Raw genomic sequence first — 16,663 nt, forward strand, 5'->3', positions numbered from 1 at the left:
ACTAATGACATTTATTTATCCTACACCTGTCTTGAGAAAGGTACATAGTCTTACTCCAGTGGACTCTGCATTAAGATTAGAGTACCAAGCGCCAGTATTGATACATCTGTCGTATTGGATCTATTTGTGAACTTAAGCCATGTTCACACGTTCAGTATTTGGTCAGTATTTTACATCAGTATTTGTAAGCCAAAACCAGGAGTGGGTGATAAATACAGAAGTGGTGACGGGTTTCTATTATACTTTTCCTCTGATTGTTCCATTTCTGGTTTTGGCTTACACATAGTGATGTAAAATACTGACCAAATACTGAAGGTGTGAACGGGGCTACCAGATGGCATATGACCAATTTAGCTAAATCCTAGGTACTGGTAGGATTTCTTGGTGTGGTTGTGGCATCTGGCTGAAGACTATACCCACAAGGGAAGACAAATGAGCGCACAAAGTTATATACAGCAATGGATTATATCTGATGTCAACATTAATTTTCAGAAATAAATAAGCCTATCAAATAATTCACTCTCTTTAAAAGGGGATGTCCAGTGAAACAAGTTCTCACCTATCCACAGAGTAGGAGACAACTTACTGATCGGTGGGGATATGATTGGCAGAACAGGGCACTTTTATCCTTGTTGGGATGGAGCGTCAGTGCGCGCGCTCGACCGTGGCCCCTTTCGTTCCCTATGGAGCTGCCGAGTGGTGTGATCGGCTTTCTCCGGCATCCCCATAGAGAATGGAGCGGCGTGATCACTGCTGCACCATTCCAATGGGGAAATAAGTGCCCCTTGGAGATAAAAACTCCTTGTTTTGCCTATCGGTGCAGGTTCCAGCGGTCGGGTCCCTGCCGAACAAGAAGTCATCACCTCTCCTGTGGAAAGGCGATAACTTGTTTTCACCCCTTTTCAGAAAACCACTCTCCCTGGGTGCAGTTTTTTTTTAAAAGACCAAACTGCACTTCAAACACCTTCCCCTGGTCCAGCACTGAGTCTCCACCGTTGCTCCAGGTGTCTATTATTGTTTGCAGCGCTGATATCACATAGACAGCACTGCAGCCAATCATTTATCTGACGTCAACTCGGACAGTCACTGATTGGCTGCAGAGCTGTCAACGTGACGTCAACATTGAAGACAATGACGGAGCAGCAGCGGTGACTCAGTTCCGGACCAGGGCAGTTTATTATAAAAAACAAACTACATCTGTGTGACAATGGCTTTTTGAAAATGGAAGACCCCTTAAGTTTTATTCCTTGCACCAGAAACCGAGGGGCGTCAATACTTTTTGTATGAGTCATAATTTAGTATGCTGCATGATGATATACCTGACTAAAACCAATATTTTCTTTTTATATGTAATAATCACTTAATTATACAGTGAGCGTTCAGTGTGACAGGTCTTTATGCAAGCACAGCAGTGTTTTTCCAGCACGGCAGGTATATTTGTTAGGTTCCATTGGCATCTGCAACTTCTATTCACAACAGCCTAAAGAGTTAAAACTAAGCAGACAGCGCCACTCTTATACGTAGGCTATGTCTGGTAATGCAGCTCAGCTCTATTCTTATAAAACCCGTCCATCTATTGAGTCTTTACAGGAGGAAACTGAAGGGTTTGGGGTCTTTTTCTACCAGCAGGCAGCAATTCGTGCTCTAAACATCCTAACCTGCCTCTGCCTTGAACAGCTGGTTAATACTAGGGAAATTCAGAATCTAAGCGGCTGCACAAGAGGAGACTATTTTACGTCAATTCACCGCATATAAGTATTTGCATTGCTGTATATGTGAATAAATCATTTGCACAAGGGCAGCAGATTTATATATATGGAGGTATATAGAACTATAGCGCCCCCCATTGACCTGTATAAGTGGCAATTTGTAGGTTGTAAAGAGCAGTAATGACATTGCATGGACATATCAGAATTTATAATAAATGATTTTTTTTTTCAATTAATAAATGATTGCAAATTAACATTTACTGAAAGAAATGTCAATACGCCACCTGGTGGCCATTTTGTACCACGACTGCTCTCGTGAAACCCAGGCCTGGATTTAATAATTTTTTTTTGTTAGCTATAACCACTGAGCCACCGTGCTGCCCCCCTCTTTATACAGTAGATCACACAGGTCCACCATTCAGAATAGGCGATGTCACAGATCACCTTCTCCCCTACTGTACAATGACTGATAACACCTCTATATACAGTAGAAAATGCAGGGTTCACATTCACAATAGGGGATATTACAGCTCACATCCTCCTGTACAATGACTGATAACCCCTCTATATACAGTCGATAACACAAGATCCACCATTCACAGTAGACGATGTCACAGCTCACCTCCTCACCTTCCTGTACAATAACTGATAACACCTCTATAAATAGTAGATCACACAGGAGCCATCATTCACAATAGGAGATGTCACAGCTCACCTTATCCTCCTCATGTACAATGACTAATAACACCTCTATATACAGTATATAACACAGGATCCACCATTCACAATAGGAGATGTCACAGCTCACCTCCTCCATCTGTACAATGACTAATAACACCTCTATATACAGTAGATAACACAGGATCCACCATTCACAATAGGTGATGTCACAGCTCACCTCCTCCTCCTGTACAATGACTGATAACACTTCTATATACAGTAGATAACCCAGGGTCCACCACTCACAATAGATTATGTCACAGCTCACCTCCTCCCCCTCTCTTCACAAAAACCTTTTCGGAGATCAAAGCATGAGGAGAATCGTTCCATTCACTATCAATGGGACTGCCAAAGAAAGCCGAGTATAGCTCTGATTTTTTAATGACACTGCTGAAAAGACTTCTGCAGGAATATAATTCAAGCAATTAATATTAGGGGCCAGTGTGAAAATTGAAAAATTTCAATTTAAAAAATGTGAAAAATTAAAAAAAAAATCATAAAATGAAAAATAAAAATTTTACATAAAAACCTAAATCAATATTTTCTTTAGGGACAACCTCATTAAAGAAACCCCACAAAGGTCTCCATTCACATCTATAATAAATTAGAAGCAGTTATTTTGTTTTCATGTTCTTACATCTTCAGATTTTCCTGCGAAACATAAAAAACAATTTGAGAGATCTGGAGAGCGTTAGATATTACTGCTTTCATATTCTGAATGGGAAGACCCGCAGTCACCAGAGGATGATGAGCAAGGATATGTATATTCATCTTGGAAGACCTCGGGTTAAGCAATATGTCTCCCAGAGGCAGAGATGAGACTTTAGAGGGTTTTTGAGCGATTGTAATTTTTGTTCATCACACTATAAGACCTGTCTGTACATAGGATAGATTCATTGAGTGTGAGATAGGTAATGTATAGGGTCCCATCAGGGGTTTTCTCAGACATACAGGCCATGGGCACTATATCTGATTAATGAGCATTGGAAGCTAACATTTTCTTTTCTCCTTTTCTGCTATAGTCCTGTTCAAATTAAATAGATAAATACTTTTCTAGAAAACTATAACTCAGATTGTACATTTCTGAATAATGCAGTATTTTACTGTGATAATAAGGCTGAGTTCACACGATGCGTTTTTCATGCGTTTCCGCGGCATTTTTGCAGTTGCGTAAACGCCGCGGAAACGCATGAAAAACGCATGGTAGAAGGGCAGCAATGTTCCCCAATGGAAATCCGCATGTGCTGTGCCCATGATGCGGATTTTTCCGCAGCGTAAACGCTGCGGTCAAAAATCCGCAGCATGTCAATTAATTTTGCGGAAACGCTGCTCTTTTGCCGCCATTGACTTGCATTAGACCGCATGGAATCCGCATCACTGTATATGTTGATACGCTTTTCATGCGGTCTAATGTGCGGATGGTACCCGGGTGTGGATGAGAGGACTCTCATCCAGACCCAGGTACCATTAAAAAAAAAAGAATAAAATAAAAAATATATATATTCTCACCTTCTGACGGCCCGCGCTGCGTCCTGCCGGCTTCCCGCGCACTTCGCGGTTGAATGAAGAAGGACCTTCGCTGACGTCAGAGTCATGTGACGGGTCACGTGACGCTGACGTCGGAAGGTCCTAAAGTCTTCACTGCCGGCAGCCGGGACCGATGAAGCAGGACACCGGGGGCCATCAGAGGGTAAAGTATAGATTTATTTTTTATTTTTTGACATCACACACTATATAAATCCATGCCGGCTGCATGGATTTATATAGTGTGAAGTTGACAAGCACTTTCCAAGTGATGCTAAAATCGCTTGGGAAGCGCTTGTCAACCCGCATGCGGAAATGAAAGTGATGACCGCTTCACATCCGCATGTCCCTGGCAGGAAACCGCATAAACAATCCGCATGCGTTTTTTCCTGCCAGAGAGATGCAGAAACGCTCAGGAAAAAATCCTGAGCATTTCTGCATCGTGTGCACATACCCTAAGGATATGTGTGGGGAATTTCATATGATTTTTATTATTTCTATGAATATTTTTGATATAGGTTATCCTTAAAGGGAAACTGTCAGCCTGTTTTTGCTATATAACCTGAAAGCGGCATGATAGTAATGCGTCTGGGTTCGAACCTTTGAGCCTGTGTTTGGCTTCTCTGTCCTCTGAGCCACAGCATATACAGTTATATGAAAAAGTTTGGGCACCCCTATTAATCTTAAGCTTAATGTTTTATAAAAATTGGTGTTTTTGCAACAGCTATTTCAGTTTGATATATGTAATAACTGTTGGACACAGTAATGTTTCTGCCTTGAAATGAGGTTTATTGTACTAACAGAAAATGTGCAATCTGCATTCAAACAAAATTTGACAGTTGCATAAGTATGGGCACCCTTATCATTTTCTTGTTTTAAATACTCCTACCTACTTTTTACTGACTTACTAAAGCACTTTTTTTGGTTTTGTAACCTCATTGAGCTTTGAACTTCATAGCCAGGTGTATGCAATCATGAGAAAAGCTACTTAAAGTGGCCACTTGCAAGTTGTTCTCCTGTTTGAATCTCCTCTGAAGAGTGGCATCATGGGCTCCTCAAAACAACTGTCAAATGATCTGAAAACAAAGATTATTCAACATAGTTGTTCAGGGGAAGGATATAAAAAGCTGTCTCAGAGATTTAACCTGTCAGTTTCCACTGTGAGGAACATAGTAAGGAAATGGAAGAACACAGGGACAGTTCTTGTTAAGGCCAGAAGTGGCAGGCCAAGAAAAACATCAGAAAGGCAGAGAAGAAGAATGGTGAGATCAGTCAAGGACAATCCTCAGACCACCTCCAGAGAGCTGCAGCATCAACTTGCTGCAGATGGTGTCACTGTGCATCGGTGCACTTTGCACAAGGAGAAGCTGTATGGGAGAGTGATGCGAAAGAAGCCGTTTCTGCAAGCACGCCACAAACAGTCGGCTGAGGTATGCAAAAGCACATTTGGAGAAGCCAATTTATTTTTGGAAGAAGGTCCTATGGACTGATGAAACCAAGATTGAGTTGTTTGGTCATACAAAAAGGCGTTATGCATGGTGGCAAAAAAACACAGCATTCCAAGAAAAACACTTGCTACCCACAGTAAAATTTGGTGGAGGTTCCATCATGCTTTGGGGCTGTGTGGCCAATGCCGGCACCGGGAATCTTGTTAAAGTTGAGGGACGCATGGATTCCACTCAGTATCAGCAGATTCTTGACAATAATGTTCAAGAATCAGTGATAAAGTTGAAGTTACGCACGGGATGGATCTTTCAGCAAGACAATGATCCAAAACACCGCTCCAAATCTACTCAGGCATTCATGCAGAGGAACAATTACAATGTTCTGCAATGGCCATCCCAGTCCCCAGACCTAAATATCATTGAACATCTGTGGGATCATTTGAAGAGGGCTGTCCATGCTCGGCGACCATCAAGCGTAACTGAACTGGAATTGTTTTGTAAAGAGGAATGCTCAAAAATACCTTCATCCAGGATCCAGGAACTCATTAAAAGCTACAGGAAGCGACTAGAGGCTGTTATTTTTGCAAAAGGAGGATCTACTAAATATTAATGTCACTTTTCTGGTGAGGTGCCCATACTTATGCACCTGTCAAATTTTGTTTGAATGCAGATTGCACATTTTCTGTTAGTACAATAAACCTCATTTCAAGGCAGAAACATTACTGTGTCCAACAGTTATTACATATATCAAACTGAAATAGCTGTTGCAAAAACACCAATTTTTCAAAAACAATAAGCTTAAGATTAATAGGGGTGCCCAAACTTTTTCATATAACTGTACACCTTTTCTCTGGGTGTTTAGTTTCTGTTATCCTTGCTTCAGTCTTTTCAGGGTAACAGGTGTTTTAATTTATTCATTTGTCCGCCCTATCACCTTTCGGGTGCGGCTTTATATACTTTCCCCTTGCTGGTATTTCCAGCTGGTGATAGTCTCATTTGGATGTCCAGCCATACTGCTGTAGTTTATGCCAGTCAGTGAAAGACCAGCTAGGTTTTATCTCTTTGCTGTTTATGTTCTTTACCCTGCACCTATCTTCTGCTTCCTTTTTGGAAGTAGGTGACATATTGTTTAACAGTACGTACTTAATCCTTTATTTTGTATTTCGTTGTTTGTTTTACTCACTCTGGGATCTCTTTCCATTTCAGCACACTTTCTCTACTGTAGGTAATTTTCACTCTTCTCCCCAGTTCTTAAGAAGCAATGTAAAGCGCTTGACGGCCTTTCAGGCAGCATAGGTCCGAGTTGTCATTGTCTAGTCTATGGTTAGGGCTATCTCAGCTCACGCAGGCACTACTAGATACTGTGGGGTCAGGATCTCTTGTCTGTACAGACACTGTCAGGGTCAGTTGCACTTTTTAGTGTGTTACCTATTTTCCAGAGTGAGTTGCTACACTATAATAACATTAATGTAGGGACTGAGACCCTGATTTCAGTGATGTGTGTTGTTGTTTCAATACAATCAGTGTTTTATCAGCAGGAGATTATCACTACAGGACTAGGTGCCTCATGTGATCTAGTCCTACTGCTCTGTGTAACCCCGCCCCCACCATTGATTGGCAGCTTTCTATCAATATACAGTGTAAACACAGTATCCAATCAGAAATGTGTGCGGGGTTATATGGGGCTCAATATTCAGAGCTCTACTTGATCTGCAGCAGAAAAACAGCTGCACCCAGTAAACTAAATGACATATGGCTGGATGAGGCTGTTAAACGATGCCACTGCCGGTGCTCACACGCATCAGCTCCCAGCGGCTCCACCGTGACGCAATCATGGGGTACCAATGGGTTGCCATGCCATCTTTTTATTCCTTTGAACCTTAGATGAGCTTCAAGGGAAACTACGATTTTTACTATATGCTGTAATATATCGGATGATTGCAGATTCCAGTCCCTTAAGGGGACTAATAAATAAAATTAAAAAGAAAAGTTTTTAAAAATATAAAAAAAAAAATAAAACAAAATCTAAAAATTCAAATCACTCTTTCTTTTCACCCATAAAAAATAAAGAAATAAAAAAAGGAAACATTTATGGTATCATTATGTCCATTAAAGTCCAGCCTATCAAAATATAATATGAATTGATCCCAACCAGTAAAGATGATAAAGAGGAAAAAAACTCGAAACACCAGAAATACAATTTTTCACTTTCCTCTCCTCCATATAAGTACAATAAAGAGCAATCAAAATGTCGAATGGACCCCAAAGTGGTATCAATAAAAACATCTGCTCTTTACTCAAAAATCCAAGTCTTCGCATAGCTTTATCCATGGAAAAATAAAAGTATTACGGGTCTTGGGAAATGGTGACATAAACAAAAAAAATTTTTTTATACTTCTGATTTTTTTTTCATCACTAAAATAAACAAACTATACAAGTTTGGTATCGCTGCATTGTACTGACTGGGAGAGTCACATCATTTTTCCCATACAATGAATGCTGTAAAAACAAAACCTAAAAAACAATGACAGTATTGGATTTTTTTCACCATTTCATCCCACTTGAAATTTTGTCTCGTCTTTTTCAGTACATTTTAAGGTAAAATGAATGGTGACTTTAAAAAAAACTACAACTTGTCTTGCAAAAAAAAAAATTAATATAGCTATGTAGATGGAAAAATAAAAAAAAGTTATGGTTCTTGGAAGAAAAAACAAAAGTGTAAAAATAAAAATTGCCGAGGGGTTAAGGGATATTTGTCTAATTCTAAATTTGTAACACATGTGAATTTTTTTTTACAGATTCACAGCAGATTTTAACACGCGCATTGTGAAGAGTGAATTCTGTGATTTCAATATCTGTATCGCATGTCAATTTTCATGCAGAAAATGTTCACAGTTTGTAGATGAGATTTGAAACGTTTTATCCACATGGATGCTATTGTATCCTGTGTGTACTTTCCCTAGGTCCACTAGACCTATCACGTCTTAAAAAAATTCATGATGTAAAATAAAACAAAAATAAAACACCTTTTTCAAACATGCATAATAAAGAAACCTTAAAATTCTTGTTTAATTTAGTGATAATAGCTTTGTTCCTTTGAAGAAGAGAATCTGAAGTCAGGACTCTCTACTGTCTTACTGCTGAAACAGTGGTGTGAAACTTCCTGCTTTTGAGCAGGCAGATACCACTCTGTGGGGGAAAACTGTTAGTGTGCAGCATGGAAACAGAAGGAAATTGTGTGCTGTTTTCTTATTGCTTTCTCTTACTTCATGATGAATGTTATTGTGAAAAGACAATGCAAGATTCTTATATATTATGGAGCACCAGGAAGAGAAAGCTAGAAACAGCAACTGTAGTAATTCATATTACAGCCTCATGTGGCTGTCTGTGTATTGTATGCAATGAGAAACTCAGATTAACATTTTGAAGACAGATATTTCTTTGATTGCAGATTTACCTTTTACAAGCTGCTATGTTCCTTTGCAGAACAACCCTTTACAAGTGGATATGTCCTCCCCTTGCAGATTAGTCCTTTACAAGCAGCTGAATCTTCTTCCTTTATCATGGCTACATTATAGACACTGAGACTTTACTGCATGGCAGTCGAATAACAATTTTCTATATGTAGAAAATTTCAGATACCTGTCAGAAAGTGAGGAAAATTTTCGTGTTGTGTTTTGTTGATTGATTGCTCACTGAGATGCATTGGTAAATAAATTCACCGTTTGTGTTTTCAGTTTGATAAATCTAGACTCTATGCTTCTCTTAATAGACCCCAGAACTTTGCCTTTTTTGCTGCAGCATCACACTGTTGACTCATGTGCAGTTTGTGATCTATTAGTATACTCAAGTCTTTTTCAGACTTGCTGTTGCTTAGTTTTATTCCTCCCATTCTGTATTTGTCATTTCCGTTTTTCTTGCCCAGATGTAGAATTTTGCATTTCTCCCTCTTAAATACCATTCTAGTAGTTGCTGTCCATTGTTCAATCTTATCTAGATCCTTCAAAGCTTTGCATCGTCTGCAAATTTGATTTGTATACCTTCATGCATTTCACCACAAGTCAATTCATTATCCTTGCAACTTTGGTAAAAAAAAAAGGTAATTTCCAAAAGAGTCAAGTTTAGAGAATAACATTCTGATTGATGGTGTTCCGACCATTGGGACCCCCAATAATTCCATGAATGGTGCTCTGCAGGCCTGGCCTGAACTGAGCAGTGGTGCGCATGCATGGCCTCTGCTCCATTCATTGCCTATGGGACTGATGGATATAGCTGAACTCTATGTTCAGCAGTCCCATAGACAATAAATGAAGGATGGGGCCACATAGTCCAGTTCTCAGAGTTGTAAAGCCCCATTCTTGGGATCGCTGGGGGTCCCAATGGTCAGACCTCCAACGATCCTATAGACAGGGGATAATTACCGTAGATATTTTGGGAATAACCTTTCATTGGAAATCACTAAATATGTCCTGCAGTTAAAATGTCATATTTTTACAGACTTACACGATCTAGTAAGCATGAGAAGGCATTGATACATGGTTGGCCTTGAATCTTTCTAGCAGACAAAAATAAATCCCGTTGCTATGGAAAGGTGTATTAACTTTGACAAGTACATGTGCTGAGTTTTAGCAGAAATGTTCTGTCATTTTGAAATTGTGATTAAGAAAAGTTAACCCTGTCAGTTGAAGACTGGAACTTCCGCAGAAACTTTTCCAAAGGCATCTTGTTACAGGATAATGCGCCGCCCACAAGTCTCGTATTGACCTGTTAGAACTCAATGAAATCGACTTTGAAATCGTCGATTATTCTCTCTGATTATTATCTCTTTTCAAAACTTAAAAATTTTGAAAGGACAAAAATTTACAATAAAAAAAAGCTGGTAATTGATGCTGAGCAGGCGTGGTTTTGCAGAAGAATATTTTTTTACTTTTTTTTATATAAAGGATTAAAATGACTTTTGCGTCAATGCATAAAATGTATAAATTTAAAAGGTTTTGAATAAAATTAAAATTACTTCGAAAAAATGTAGGTGCCGATCTATTAAGATTGGCGTTGTACTCTCTACTTTTAAAGGGGTAAGATGCAATGAATTCATTAAGAGGCACACGCCACTTAATGAATTTGGCACATCTTATCAGTGGCATGTGTCTCCATGCGCCTTGCCAAAAATGCTACAAAAGTCTGTATAAAAAAAAGTAACGTTTCGGGTAAATACCACCCTTCATCAGATATGTCCGTAGTGGTAAATGCCCTAAAAATTAGAAAGGTCCAGGATGTGAGGTGGGTTTCTCTGGAGTAAAAAGGCAAACCAGGATTAAGAATTATGATGAAGGGTATTTACCGTCTGAAGAAGGGTATTTACCCAAAACGTTACTTTTTTTTACACTGGCTGTGGTATGCTCTATAGATACGAGATATTCTGAATAAATCCTAATTAAGCATCTCCACGTGCCTTATGGTGTGCAGATCCTTCCTTCCATTTCTTACGTATCTACAGGATCTCAGTGGTTGGCTCCAAAGGAACTAGCACCTTACACAAATTCGTACCGCCTATTAAGGGTGTGCCACCTACCCTATTGCATAGAGACACACTAAAATGGCATAACTATTGATGAACTCATTGGGTAGGTGCCACCACGCCCTGTTCGACCCATGCTTTGCCCATGTGAAAAAGCCAAAAGAAAAGCTTTTCAAACTATTATACATCAGAAATCTGGACCTTTTTTTTTTTTCAGGCTAAACCAACTATATATCAATACCCCCTCGTATGGAAGAATATTAAAGTTGGGCAAAAAGATTCGCTTCTGATTAGTAAGCCCCCGCAATGTCATGCTTGCATCACACCACGACATCATGGCATCGGCCGGCCTTATTAATTAGAAGGGGCACCAAGGATGTCGCCGGGAATAAGAGGTTCAAGGAGCTTTGGTCTAACGGTCCTAGACTACAAACGTGGCTGCTGGACTAGAGTCCTGCAAATGTTTTTGTTCAACTTTAATGAATATGTATTGGTCTAGCAAAAGTATTTGATTTCTGTTGGACTCCGTAATGTATAATTTGCACAGATTGTGGGGACTAAGGTTAATGGTCTAATCGAAAATTATATACAGTCTTGGTAAGAGATCTCTTGGTCAGTGGGATGTAGGATCAAACTGTCCCACATGAATACTAGAGGATCAGTGGGTCCAGACTCTGCCATAGTAATGGATCCAGCAGAAGACAACTCCATTTGGAGAGAACTTTGGGGACAATCGCTTGGCACTAGGCTCTGTTTCTTATTTGAATGATCACAAATAACCTTTTAGATCTTATTGATGATATAACCTGTGTATAACATGGTAACAACAAAAGTTATAAGGCAATTAAATGTGCATATGTTCCATGGAGATGGAAGGTGGACCCTGATGATCATCTCCTCTGTCAGGTCCAAGAAACCAGAATTCAACACTGGTGATAAGTAACTTATTTGACCCATGCCTAGTTTATTGATCTTGCCTATAGGCACTTGTCTTATAGTCAATTATAGCAAAACGAAAAAGCAAAAAATGGAAAAGAAAGATGGAAATCTCAAACTCACACCAGGTGGAATATATAACTGTGACCAAAAATTTCACTATGCATGATTATAGTGACATGGTGCTATGGAATATATTTTACTGCATACCAACATGTTCTACGGTATATTACATGTGTAAGAAGTCTTGCAGCCTGTGCTGTAGTGTTTCTCATCATCACTAACATTCGCTGGTGTGAGCTATACATGCCGCAAGCATGAATTAATGAGAATATGTCTGCTTCATCTGGTCAGCAGGGGCAGGAGGTTATCCAGCCGAGCCACTGGTTTCTGACCGTCTTCGCAGTGAGACAGCAACTTATGTAAATATTCCTATCAGCCCTACATCAAAGAAACAGCTCCATTACATGGCATTAGAACTTCAAGATCCTAGTACAGGAATAAGAGGTAACACCCATCACTTTCATCCGAGCAGATCCTTCACGTGTCTCCATGACAATGACTAATTGTTAACCTTCTTCATCATCAGGGGAAGATACAGAATACTGGAGGGCTACCTAACTGTGCCACATGTGGTGCACGCGAGCCATTTCCGCAATAACCCCTGGCCTTCTCTATTCTATATCAGTTACATTAAGTCAAAACCTAAATAGTAAGTCCAACAGCTGAAGAAATTCTAACATGGTAGAAAGGAAAACCCACAGTTCTAGTTTATAGATCCAATCCAAAATTTGGGTTTTATATGGTTCTGTACCCGCGGATCCCCATGAAGATTAGCTGGTTCAATAGGACTATTCCACAATGGGCTAATTCTCAAAATCTGCAGGAATAAGTAGCATGCCACTTAGGGTATGTTCACACATGGTGTTTTTGCTGCAACATATTTGGTGCATAAAATACGCATCGTTTTACAGTACCAGCATAATCAATGAAATCTGTCAAATCTCATGCACGCGCTGCATTTATTATACCCAAATGAATAGGTAAAAAACTCAAGTAAAAACACTGAAAAATAACGCTCTTAAAACATGTCATAAAAGAATGACAAAAACACCACGCGTGAACATACCCTTATTCAAGTAGATTTTTTTCCCCCAGTTTCTAATTGCATGTGAGTAGGGTTGCACAAACACTATCATATACATGGTATGCAAATTGTCAGATTTCACACAAATTTCACATGTGGTATGTGTGTAAACCATAAAGTGTAGTGTGTGAAGAACGTAATATGTGAGTGACATGTGTGCTTAATTTTTTTTCTTGCCTTATTTATTTATTTTTCTCATTTATTTCACACACTGCATCCCCCACAAGGCCCTAAATGACTTTTGAGGGACATCTCAACAACATCCTTTTATTGTTGATTTTCTCTTCAATTGGGGATGGTGTATTAGTCACAGTTATGAGGGAAAGTCAGCCTCCTGGCTGCATTGCAGAGCTGACTATTACTCCAAGGATACAGCCGCACCTGATCTCTCCCTACATCTGGAGATCACATGATCACTGGGTCCGGTGGAGGAAGCAATGTTAGTGCTTCCTACTCTGTATACACAGTGTAATTCACAGACTAATCCATTCGACATAAAAATGAAAAAAATTGTTTATTAGATTTCGTTAAAAACTATAAACACACACTAGTTTAAAAAAATTATAACATACAGACCATTAGGTCACTGGTCTATAATCTAGCAAGGGTATTGCTGCTGACAGTTGTATTCCTATTAGCAATATTATCGCTCAGTAGTGTCTACCAGCATAATGGGTAAATTATAACCCTATCAGTAAGTCCACAGTAGTGAGTCTTTGTCTCTTTGTTTTTAATTTTTACTCCAATTGGATTAGTCTGTGAATTACCTTAAATTTCTTACTTTGGAGACACAATATAATAATTTCTTGATCAGTGAATTTATCTGTATATGCAGTGCTTGCTCATCATTGTGCACACAATGATGAGGAAGGCAGACATGGTAATAAACCATATTTGCCTTCTTTGTGGGTATTTTGGCTGTGTCTAACAGCCGGCTCCCCACTCCACAGCTGAATGATCTCCTGAAAGCTGCTTAGACTGCATTGACGTTTATGAATGAGAACTGTGTGGCATGTATCTAATAACTGACAGCTGCTTGGCGTTTATCTAATGAGGGAGAGCTATGACACATGTATGTAATAATTGAGAGCTGAATCACGTTTATTTAATAAGTGCAAACTGTGTGGCATTTACCTATACATTGTAAAGAAAACATCTAGACATCCCTGTTAAAATGTCAGGTTTTTGTCATGGAAAAAAAGTCATACCAAGAAGAATCATTTCAGAACTTTTTCCACCTTTTATGTCACCCATAATTTGTACAAATCCATTGAGAAACAAATTGAAATAATTTTGAGGGGAACAATAAAAATAACACTAAAATGATGTGGCTACATAAGGGTGAACAGCCTCTTATAATTGGGGAGGTGGTTGTGTTCAGAATTAGCCAATCACATTTACATGGTAGTCAGTGCACAGCTGCCATCATTTACAGTGATTCTGATTAACCCTAAATAAAGTATAGCTGTTCTAGTAGGAGTTTCCTGACATTTTCTTAGTTGCATTTTACAGCAAAAGCCATGGTCTGTAAACAGCTTACAACACAGCAAAGGGATCTCATTGTTGAAAGTTATCAGTCAGGAATGCCGTGGAATGCAGTAAAGACAATCATCAAGAAGTGGTGTAAATATTGCACAACAGTGAAATTACCAAGAACTGGACATCTCTCAAAAATTTATGAAAAGACAAGAGTAAACTTGATCCGGGAGGCTGCCAGGAGGCATACAGCAACATTAAAGGAGCTGCAGGAATTTCTGGCAAGTATTGGTTGTGTACAGCATGTGACAACAATCTCCTGTATTCTTCATATATCTGGCCTGGAGGTAGGGTGGCAAGATGGAAGCCTTTTCTTACAAAGAAAGGCATCCAAATCCAGCTATGTTTTGCCAAAACTACATCCAAGTCTGCCAAAAGCATGTGGGAAAATATGTTATGGTCTGATGAGACCAAGGCTGAATTTTTTGGTCATAAGTCCAAAAGGTATGACTGGAGCAAAGCTAACATGCGCATCACCAAAAAATCACAATACTCACAGTGAAGCATGGCGGAGGCAGCATTATGCTTGGGGCCTGTTTTTTGGCAGCTGTGACTATGGCTTTTGTCAAAGTGGAGGGAATTATGAACTGTTCCAAATATCAGTCGATTTTGCACAAAACTTTCAGGCCTCTGCCAAAAAACTGAAGATGAAGAGGAATTTCTCATTTCAGCATGACAACGACCCTAAGCGACCTCCAAACCAACAAAAGAATGGCTTTGCCAGTAGAAGATCAGAATTTGGAATGTCCCAGCCAGATCCCAGACCTGAATCCAATTGAAAATTTGTGGGTGACCTGAAGAGGGCGCTGTACACAGGAGATGCCCTCATAATTTTACAAGATTGTCAATTCTAGATGTGCCATGCTGATAGATGCCTACCCAAAAAGACTGAATCTGTCATAAATTCAAAGCGGAAGTATTAGTGTCAGGGTGTGCATATCTATACAACCATGTTATATTGATTCTTTACTTTTCTTTTTCCACCCAAAATAAGATTTCACTTTATTTTTCAATTGAATTGTACAGATTATGGCCGACATTAAAGGTGGAAAAAGTTCTCAAATGATTCTTGTTCGTACAATTTTTTCACTTGAGAAAAACCTGACATTTCAACAGGGGTGTGTAGACTTTTTATATCCACTGTATGTGAATAATGTGACTGCAAGTAGAATGTAAAGCATGAGTGTCGTACGTGCTGCAAGGATCTAACGTGAGAGGTCTGTGTGTGGAATGTGTGTCATGTATCATTGGTGTGTACAGCAGGTGCAGAAAGCCTAAGTGATATACTTGTGTAATAAGGGAAGAGTATGTGTGGTATGTGTCTAACATGTGCCCTGTGCGCAACGTATAATATATCCTGAGATGAGTGTCTGATGTGTAAATGACATGTGTAAAATAGGAATTACTGTTGTAGGGGCCCAAACACACTTCTTGTACAGGGGCCCTTTGTTGTCAATGTCCATCCCTGTTCCATAAATAGTCTGAGCGTCCATGCTGACAGTATATACTAAGCTATTGGCTTAGTAGGGGCTATTGCCCCTATAAAAATGGCATCTTTAGTGCTATAATTGCTGCCTCCATTTAGAAGAAACTGGGGTTTATGGCGCAGTAAGATGGCTGTGTAAGTGGACGACAATTGCATTGTAGTGCATGGATTGGCTGGCGGCTCTCCTGACCTGAGTGTGACAGCTGCACTGAAATACATGCTGTCACACTCGGTTCAGGAGAGCTGCCAGCCAGTTCGAGCACTGCAATGCGATTGTCGTCCATGTTATACGGCTGTCTGACTGTGCACTTAGTCAGATAATCAGACTGCTTGGGCACCCTTGCCGTGGTCAATAGGCTCAGTGTGTTGTTTTGCCTACTGGCTTTGCATGCTCGTCCTCCACTGATGATTGTCAGTACTGGCTTGCCAGGAGTGACCGTTGTCTGCAGAGAAAGCTCAGGCTAAGGGCACAGTCAGACGGTCATGTAAATTGAACCGCAGTGCACCAACTGGCTGGCGGCTCTCCTGGCCCGAGTGTAACAGCTTCATGTTTTTTATGGGCGGGAGAGCTGCCAACCAGTTCACCCATTGCATTCAAATCTTGGTCCGATACTGCCATCTTACGGTGCCCTGACCAGTGCT

General features: G+C 39.8%; 1 protein-coding gene across 2 annotated transcripts in view; it reads left to right on the forward strand.

Moving 5' to 3' along the window:
- The window catches only part of DOK7 (docking protein 7), a 240,908-nt gene that overhangs the window by 169,570 nt on the left and 54,675 nt on the right, over positions 1 to 16,663 (forward strand). Inside the window, exon 10 of one of the 2 annotated variants that reach the window (XM_073647623.1) lies at positions 12,207 to 12,359. The exons of the other annotated variant lie outside the window; for it this stretch is intronic. Coding sequence (XP_073503724.1) covers positions 12,207 to 12,359 — 153 coding nt within the window. The remainder of the gene's footprint in view (positions 1 to 12,206; positions 12,360 to 16,663) is intronic. 2 annotated transcript variants of the gene reach the window in all.

The sequence above is a fragment of the Phyllobates terribilis genome, unplaced genomic scaffold (assembly GCF_046119375.1).
Source record: "Phyllobates terribilis strain yellow unplaced genomic scaffold, ASM4611937v1 Scaffold_1__5_contigs__length_1240528914, whole genome shotgun sequence".
Taxonomy (NCBI): domain Eukaryota; kingdom Metazoa; phylum Chordata; class Amphibia; order Anura; family Dendrobatidae; genus Phyllobates; species Phyllobates terribilis.